This window comes from Rutilus rutilus (assembly GCF_951802725.1).
Source record: "Rutilus rutilus genome assembly, chromosome: 25".
NCBI classification, from domain to species: Eukaryota; Metazoa; Chordata; class Actinopteri; order Cypriniformes; family Leuciscidae; genus Rutilus; species Rutilus rutilus.
In genome coordinates this window covers 19,658,611-19,668,638 of record NC_140229.1, presented here as the reverse complement: position 1 = coordinate 19,668,638, position 10,028 = coordinate 19,658,611, and the positions used below count along the sequence as shown (strand labels likewise).

General features: G+C 37.0%; 1 protein-coding gene across 1 annotated transcript; it reads left to right on the top strand.

The window, feature by feature from the left end:
* Positions 1-5,489: 5,489 nt before the first annotated feature.
* Positions 5,490-8,010, top strand: ccl19b (chemokine (C-C motif) ligand 19b). Its single transcript, XM_084400664.1, has 4 exons — positions 5,490-6,853; positions 7,113-7,233; positions 7,332-7,441; positions 7,622-8,010. The coding sequence occupies exons 1-4, from the start codon at positions 6,775-6,777 to the stop codon at positions 7,642-7,644; spliced, it is 333 nt and encodes a 110-aa protein (XP_084256790.1). The 5' UTR covers positions 5,490-6,774; the 3' UTR covers positions 7,645-8,010.
* The last annotated feature ends 2,018 nt before the right edge of the window (positions 8,011-10,028 follow it).

Below are 10,028 nucleotides of genomic sequence, written 5' to 3'. Positions count from 1 at the left end.
TATCTATTGTGAAGGTTATTTCATCCACATAGTCACGCAGAGCTGAACCACAACCAAAACATAGTCTGTCTGTGTCTAAATATTTATACTTTATTTACACAATGCCAAGAAAATGAACAAAATGGGAGCAAACAGAATGGAAAAAATAAAGTTAGTCAATGCTCAGTGAGAGATTGAAAGTTAGCTTACACGAGGGACTTCATTTTGATGCTTTTATTTTCATTTTTTAAATTGAGATTATTGTATATGGGTGTTTAAAATGAGAACACATAAAAATTCATCAAATACATTGCTAATACCTACTGAAGTTTGTGCTATTGTTTTCCCACCATGAATGGAGTCACCTCATGGAATATGATGTCATTCAGGACAGGAATATCATTGTTAACTAAAACTACTAAAATCATATTTGTTAACTGAAATAAAGCTGAAATCAAATAGAATAAATGTGGTAAACTTATTTAATTAGAAATGTTGCCTTGGCAATAAACTGTAATAATTTTAATTTGAAGCAATTAAATAAAAACAAAAACTTTACTAAATCTAAAATAAATATAAATAATATTTAAATAATAATAATAATACAATTACAAAATCGCATGAAGAAATGACTAACAATTAAACTTAAATTGGCAAAATATGAAAAATTAAAGCTAATAAAAAAATAAAAAACAGATTTAGGAGCTGGATTTTGTTATTAAGCACCTATAATATAACTAGTTATGTAGTTATTTTATTTTTACTAGAAACTAAAAGGATAGAAAGTAATGGATGGATTAACAGATAAGAATATTATTATTATTATTATATATTATTAATTATTATTATTATATAATTCTTAGAATTACATTACAAAATTACAACACCCAATCAAAATAGTAAAATAATGATAAAAGAAAACAAATGAATACGAGTTACATTTTTTTTATCCTATATATTTGGACATGAAAATGTTCTAGGAAATGACCCGTGATGTTTCTGATCGCATTGCAGAAACGCAACCAAAACCAAACCAGGTTATTTATTTAATAATGATCAGTGTTTTCCCCACCAGCTTCAGTTTGTTTGTTACACATGACAGGAATGCAGAAAAAAAAAAACAATTAACCAATACGGGCACCAGAAGAAACGTCCCCCTTTGTGCCCTACATCAAAGTGGAAAATACCCATCCGTCATGTAAAGAAATGACCACCTGTGGTTGGCACATAAACAAACTAATCTTACGGACTTTCCAGTGGCCTTTGTCCCTGCACTACAAAAGATCTCTCCTATCAAAGCGGGCTCATTGCACAAACAAAAAGGACAGATTCAAAACAAGGAAAGATGAGAGATTAAGTGCATTTTTTCAACGAAACGATTCTGAATGTGCTTAAAGTCAGACCTCAGGTCCAGTCTGAGTTACGGGTGCAAAGTGTGCTCGGAATATCCGGCTTATCTGCAGAGAAAGATCTATAAAATCTTGCATGCCTGACAGCTGACTTCTTGAAAACTCCCGTGTAACTTTATCTGGCAGTCAAAAGGGGATTTCCGCAAACATAGCTTGAATCTATGCAACTGTGAAGATTGTCGTTGTCTGTTTACAGTTGCAATTATTCAACCCCCATTGCAAATCAGGTTTATTGGCAGAATGTATACATTTTCAACTATTTGCAATTTACAAATCAAACAAAAGTAATTGAAATAGCTCAACACAACAAATGTTTCAAGTTTCCCCAAATTCAAACTGAAAATACAACTTTTAATGACTTCTGTAGTCTCAAAATTATTCAACCCCTTTCATGGCAAACATCTTTAGTACTTGGTAGAACATCATTTTGCTGTCATGACCTGCTGCAAACGAGATGTATAACCAGACACCAGCTTCTGGCAGTGTTTCTGAATCTTAGCCCATTCTTCATGAGCAATGGCCTCCAGTTGAGTAATATTACTGGGTTTGTGTGTTGCAACCGCCTTCTTCAAATCCCACCAGAGATTTTCTATGGGGTTCAAGTCAGGTGACTGTGATGGCCACTGTAGAATCTTCCAGGACTTCTTCTTGGAATTGGATGTATGCTTTGGATCATTGTCCTGTTGGAAGGTCCAATGACGTCCAAGCCTCAGCTTCGATGAATCCATCTTGCCTTCCACACGCTGCAGGTTTCCAGTGCCAGAGGATTATTCAGGGGGTGAATAATTTCGATTACATTTGTATCTCCATCCGTAGACATCTTATGCATATACATCTCAATAATAAAAACAAAAATAATGCTTTTGTAATAGAAAATGCCATTAAACTTAACCCAGCCAGCAAACCAGTAATTGTAAGTGTGAGGTTTGTCTACGTGACTAACTTGAAACTCATTAGCTTTAGGGCATCAGTGATAAGGAACAAACTGTTTGGTGACCTGTAGATTTCTGCAATGAGTTTATCTTGTATAGATTCCAAACAGATCTGGCAAGTGCACAACCTGACTGCGGGAAGTGGCTTGATTTTTGTATTTTTTTTCTTCTGTTGTTCATTGAAGGAAAGTGAATTTGAGCCTCCAGTATAAACAAGCGCTTTGAGATGTGGGCGAGTCTACACAAGGAAGATGGATCATTGCTGTTCATCATGAGCACAATGAAAGTTGAACCTCCAAACGAACAGAACATTTTGTTATTGGAGCCTTTTGCAAGTTAAACATCTTTGGCAAATTACTAACCGCAAATATTTCATCAGCCTTGCTTGGAACTTATGACAAGTCTATATCTGTTGATAGAGAATACATAAAACATCTCTTTCAAATGTACATCTGTTCTCAGTGTAAATGAAAGCCAACCAATGTTCAACAGTAGATGAGAAAAAGTAAATCAATACCGATGAAAGAAACGTGTTATATAACACATCTGTTGTATAACTGGATGAATGTTGTAATGCAATATTTTAGGAGTGACACTAGTTGTGGAGGTCTGTTGCCATCAACATTAAAACAGACCCTTATATTCAAAAATGCAATTCATTAATACACTGACTTCAGTACACATCTTCTATGAGCATACTTAAATTCATTTAGATTTTTTTTTGAGTCAAAGTAAAAAAAAAAAAAAAAAAAAAAAGATTCTTGAAAATGTTTTAGGGGCCACTAAAAAACGCAACAGTTTTCAGATAAAAACGGAAATCTTTTCATGCTTTTTGGCCGTGCATTTATACAATAGCAACGTTTTAAAACAGAAACGTATAGGCCTAAAAAAAAAAACAAATTTGTGAAAACGGTGCCGTCATGCACATGCGTATTATGCGTTCAGTCTATAGGTGCGTAGTTTCTATTACAAAGTGACATCGCCATCTACTGGCCTGGCATGAATAATGTATTTTACTCGTTTAAGCGGATCCGTGTGAATGGATATCATATTGACAACGTTGTCATCTGTAGCCTACGCGAAAAACGCAAAGGAAAAACTTTTCTGTTTTTAGTACATCATCATAAACGTCCACTTAGGCTACTTGAAGAAAAAAGGCTTCACAGGAGTGTAAATATGAAGAAACACAGAGGCCAAATTTCCTTAATCATCCAACACAATGAGTAAAACCAAAGAATATAGTTCTGATGTGCAGCAAAAGATTGTTGAGCTTCACAAAACAGCAAGTGGCTGTTAGAAAATAGTTCGAGTGGCCATAGACTCTCCATGGATCACAGATGGAGAATTGCAGGAATTAGCCTCAGGAAAAGAAAATCAAACAGCACCTACATCACCACATGTTGTTTGGGAGGGTTTCAAGAAAAATCCTCCTCGTTCATCCAAAAACAAACTCCGGCATATTCAGTTGTCAGAGTCAGACACGACTGGAACTTCAAAAGGGTCAGATGAAACTAAAAAAAGAGCTTATGTGCTGCAAAACCAGATGGGTTTGGTGCAAAAAGTGAAATTTTGGGCCTATTTTTTTTTGCTGGAGGTCTTGGACATCTTGTTCAGAGACATGGTATTATGGATTCTAGCAAATAGCAACAGATAAAAAAAATCTAAACCTGATGGCCTCTGCTAGAAATCTTATAATGGGCCGTGGTTGGATCTTCCATCAGGACAACGATCCAAAACAAACATCAAAATCAGTACAAAAATGTGTTACTGAGTACAAAAGGAAGCTTCAGCCATGACCACCCCAGTCCCTGACCTGAACCCTATATAGAAAATGAGTGTGGTGAACTGAAGAGAAGCGTCAACATGGATCTGGGAATCTGAAGGATCTGGAGAGATTCTGTATGGAGGAATGGTCTCTGATTTCATGTCAGATGTTCTCCAAACTCATCAGGTATTATAGGAGAAAACTCAGAGCTGTTATCTTGGAAAAAGGAGGATGCAAAAAGTACTGAATAAAAGGGTGCCATTAAATAATTCATCTATCCTATCTCAATTCGAGCAGCTTATGCCATTTGCAAAAAAATTCACGAGTTCACACTTACATATAATTTTGAGGGAGTGATTAATGCGTATTTGGCGTGCTGTCCGGAGGGAGGGATCCGAGCTCGGAATTCAGCCCGAACCCAGAGTACTCCCCCGCATGTAAGTGTTTAGAACTAGAAGTGTGGAGAAGGGGTGGTGGGGGGATGCTGCAAACTGTCAATAGCTCGAGGTAAGATTGTTGAGTCTATATATACCCTCTTATCATTGATTGAGTGCTATCCACTCGTGTTAATTATCTTAACGTGCTCCACCCCAACTTAGTTAATAAAACTTCATTTCTAAGGACACATCTTTTTCGTCAGCACCTGACCAATTAATACTAGCACTTACCTTTTCTATTTGTTTTGTTTTTCTGATAAAAATAAATAAATCTTGCTATGTGTAGGCTACTGTGCTAGACTAACTAAGACTTGTTACAGCACTTGTTGCCCTCTTGTTGGTCTGATTGCTTCTATTGTTCTCCTCATTTGTAAGTCACTTTGCATAAAAGCGTTGCTAAATGATTGAATGTAAATGCAATTATGGCCAGTGTGTTTTGGAGAAAAACATTTATTTCATAATGTAATTTACCCCACTTTCAATTCGTTTGAAAGATTAGATTTATGCCAATGATGTAAGATCAAAAGGATTAACAATGCAGATTTATTTTCACAGGCTTCTTTTTCCATATTGACCAATATACATAATGCGTAATATGCAAAACACAAAATGCATATATTCAAAGTTATTTATATTATATAATTTATTATAGATTTCATATTAAAAAACTTTCATTAGAGGGGCTGTAACATGAGCAAAAGACTCTCATCGCACACTTCGACTAGCCTTCAAATAGTCCTGATTGTCTGTAATTTCCTCGTCACACGCTTTGACAAAGCAGCTTGATTACCTCTGGACCCGCTGAAGATGCTGCGGCCCAGGTGGAAGTGAGCCATCAAATAGGAAGTGACACGGCATGTTGCTCATTCCCCGACAATCCTGAAGTGATGAGTGAAAAGTGAATGCAGCTGTACTTAGAAATTAAACTGCTTGAACTCAAGTAGAGGATCAAAGTCATCTGTTCCCCTCTTCACGCTTCTTTAGTGCTCATGAGATACACTCGGATCACATCACAGAATAAAGACCTGTCCGGCGTGTGGAGGGGCTGTTAATCGAGCAGGATTTCAGGCTATGGGACCATTAAAAAAAAAAAAAAAAAAAAAAAAGTTTGAGGCCTTTAGACAGTTTGCTGGCAGTATTCCATGCATATATTTAGCTTCCACATGTAGATGCACGCCTGAAACATAACACTACCAGTATTGCCAAAACACTGGACATTTCTGTGCATAAGAATATCATGATGCACATTTCAGCTGCTTTGAACAGGTTAGAAATGCACAGAAAAGGAGTAATTCTTTATTTGTGGTTCAAAACACAATGGCAGAGAAATGTAGGATACAAATCTGAAATTATTAGGAACATAAAATATATGAAAGGAACTTAGATAATATTTCTCAAAGTGCATAATTTTCCAACAGCGATCATTGCCTACCTGCCAGCAGTAACGGGTACATGTTCTTGCAGCTTTTATTGGGTCACATCCAAAAGCACATGAACCCACAAATTAGTGGTGCTGTCAATCAAACCATACGTGGTTTGGTAAGAATTTGCCAGCTTTGATATTAAGGTATGTTTCTTTAAAAGTTAATATGTTACATAAAGGAGTCATAAAGATGAACATTATCACAACCATTACGACAATAATTGGTGTATCACATCAGATATCCACATGCAAAGTGCGCTCATTTGATTAACCCGATACTGTCTACATATATGCAGATAAGACCAGTTGCAAACCCACCAATGCATTTAATTTAATTTATGTATTTGAATCCACTCAAAAATTCAGTGTGGACACTTCTGATTAAAAGACAAAAGAAACCTAACAGTGGGCTGATGCACACTAGAATGATCACTTAGTTGAATTTAAGCAACATCTAATTTGTTCAAAAGCCACTTATGTGCCGCCTGTTCCCTCCAGCTATGAGCGACACGCGTTAATACAACTTTACCTTCACCGTGTTTGTTTCTCATGAGACAGTGACATTGATAAGCACATTTTAAAAGCCCCGAAGACATGTGGAAACTTTCCCTTCGCTTCAGATGAATGAACTCGCTTGGGAGGAGCCTTCGTTTCCAGTTAACAAAAGAAGGTGAAAGGGCTCTTTTAATGGGGATGGATTTACAGGAAACGGTTGCCTTGAAGAATAAAGAAAGTGAAAGTTTGCGATGAAAGGTATAAAAGGAGTGCATGCGCCAGTGAGCCACACATCTGTAGAGGACAGGTGAAATAACACATACAGAGGGACAACATGATGTTCTCTAACTCTATGACACTATGGACATGTGCTCTGCTTATATTGAGCGTCAGTCTATGGAGCTGTACAACAGGTGAGGAAATATTACCATTATTTAGCAATATCCTTGTGCAAGAGGTTTAAGTTTTAAAATGTATTTGAACGCATCTGAAGGTTACACGTACAAGAATGCAAGTGCTTTATTTATATCTTTACAATAATTTATAAAAGGACTTTTTACAATTCTTAACTATCTGTAAAGATAATCTGGCTATTTCTTCATTGTTTAGCAGGCGAGACTGTGAAAATGGCTAATGGTTAACATTCTGTGTTACACTGTTTAACTACCACAGCTCAAGGTGATGGGGCGGCGGATTGCTGTTTAACCACCAGCCACCGGCGCATCCCACAGAGGGTGGTGACGTCCTTCACCATTCAGACCAGTGATGGAGCCTGCAGGATTCCTGCCACTATGTAAGTCGCATTACATGCATTTCAAAACGCCTCGATAGTGCTACAGACTTCAAGGTGTGTAGGATTTTGCATATTTAAATATGGATGAATTTCCACAGATTTGTCACAAAGAAGGGCAGGAAGCTCTGCGCACCCTTTCCCAGTGAGAGTAACTGGGTAAGCGAACTGATTGACCACATACTGGCAAAACCTGTAAGAAAACCTAAAGGTACGTGTTTGTATATTTCATCATCAAATGTTTGTAAAAGATCATATTTAGAACATGATAAAAATAATATAATTTATGGCACAACATAACATTTATGACACATAACGATGAAACACAATACATAACTCACACAATACATGAACTCAACACGTAACTCAAGGTTTCTCTCTTCTCTTACAGGAAAAAAAGCGAGACAACAGTGAATCAGATTACGCAGGCGCAGCCTTCTCGCACACTATGTGCATGTACAGAACTGATCCTGGAACAGATAGCTGATAACACTCATCCTTAGTAAATGATCATTCTCAGGTTTACTACATGTGTACTCTAGAGCAGGTCAAAGTGTGAATCTACTGTCATATAATAGGAAGAGGAGATGTGAACCCTTTCCTCCACTGGTCTACATGAAGAGATTTTAAGCTAATATTTCCACCACTTGTGGAGTTTGTATTTTGTCTACGTTGTATAAAGTTACTGTGTGTTTCCTGAGCCATTGAATGAAAATATATATTTTTCTTTTTCACATTTTCACTGTATTTGGGAATATAAATAAATGTTTAAACATGAAATGTTTGGGTGCATGTTTTTTTTTTTTTTTGGTCAATTTGCATAATCTTAAAATGAACTAATGACCTTAAAACAAATCATTCTCAAAATCAAAATAACTAACTATGTACGATATGTGCGACACAAGCACTGCTTATAAAGTAACAGCAGCATTAGCAGCCAAAGTTACCTTTAAAATGGTTATCATATGAAGTATTTACCCTCTATACTATTATGAAGGTGTATTCAACCCTGTTTGAACTATCAATAATTTCTATATAGTTCAACCAATGCATTAGTGCACAGTAAAGCAGAGCATCTGTTGGCCATGCCAGTCTGCTATAAACACTCCCCCTAATGGAAAATGTAGTCATGTCAAGTCAAGTTTTATTTGTTGTGCTTTATATTCTTTTAAGTCATAAAAAGTGCAATATTTAAACAATTATATGACTAATCTTTTATGTAGCCTATATATGTGGTAATAGCAGCTCTGTGCATGTGTTAGAAGACCGTTGACTATTTCTTATTGCCGACACTGTGGCATCCCATCAGCTGGCGTTAATTGCTTTCAGCTGTGTGATGAAGCTGCATTTGATTCCAGTTTTCTGAAGGATTAGGAGAAAGTTTTACCCCATGGATAGTGGTTTTGTACACACAAACACTCATCTGCACACATACAAATGTGCACAGAAATGCCCAGAAACCCACAATCCAGATGCCCCAGAATTCTTTGCAGCCCTCCAGCAAGGAATGGACTGATTACTGAAGTGAAATATCACTGGATTCTGTTGCGGAACAAACATGAAGAGTAAGACTCGTAGGCAGATAGATAGATAGATAGATTATATATATATAGATTTATATTTGACAGGAACTGTCTCACTGACTCAACTGCCTTTCCTTTATACAGCCTCTGTATTCTATTTTTTCTCGTTTTTATTCTTTCCTTTCATTCCTCTTTGAGTTAATGCTTCTCAAACATCCTCTCAGAATCTCTTTTTTTTGTTTCTGTCTTTTCTCTTTCTCCCACTCTTTCAATCTTCGAGGCTCAGCATCGCTCAGTGCCCAGCAGACCTGGTAGAGAATAAAAGAGCCGTTCTCTGTTGCCCTGCTTTCTCTTTCTGCATCCTGGAGGAGAAGTCTGATGGAGCAAGGGAATGATCGGAGAGAGAGAGAGAGGGATAGAGAGAGAGGGGGGAGGGGGGAGGGGGGAGGGGGTTAGCAGGCTAAATGGACTAGTGAGGCACATTAGATCTAATGGATGAAGCCTGTGGGGTCAGATCATTCAGTATGCTACTGCTCCTGGACCCCCTACTCATGCGCTAATGCACCACATGGTCAAGAGACCCAGGCCCAATCCCAGTTCGCTTACTTATACTAAGCACTACAGGTATGCCCTTTAGCATACTATAAAAACGAATATTATTTGCAAACTGTATGTAATGTTTTTGTTTGTAATGCTGACATGTTATGTTTTAATTTGTATAAAAAGCAATTAGCAAAACCCCCTAGTAGTAAAAAGCTAAATCCCCATAGTCAACAGCAAAAAGTATTACCTTAAAATGAATTATTACTTAAGGTTAAAAGCTGCTGCGGTAGCTTTGGCCGTGTGTTCTCCTGCAGCGTTTGATGTACTTTAATCTAGGACACATAGTTTTTAATCGAAGGGATAATAAATGAATTGGATCACATGGCAGCTAAAGATTTATCCTAGCTTAAGCTAAGCATTTCATCTGCATCTGAGTTTGATCTAATGCACCAAAATGTCTTTCAGAGCAATACTTGACATGTTTTGAAAAACTCAATTCAGGTAACCCTCAGGTATACAATTTCCACCAGAAGGACAATCTCGCTATAGTCCTGAAAAGAAGTTTAAAATGAGAGCTAAATTGTGCTTGAGAGGTCAGTCACCCTTGCAAGCATCATGTTAATATTTCATAGAGAAATCTAGTGGATGGATACCTTCATAGGAAATAGAAACAGAACAGGAGGAATAGGAGATACTTTGGCATACACCTTCTGGGATCATTTTAATAGCTTG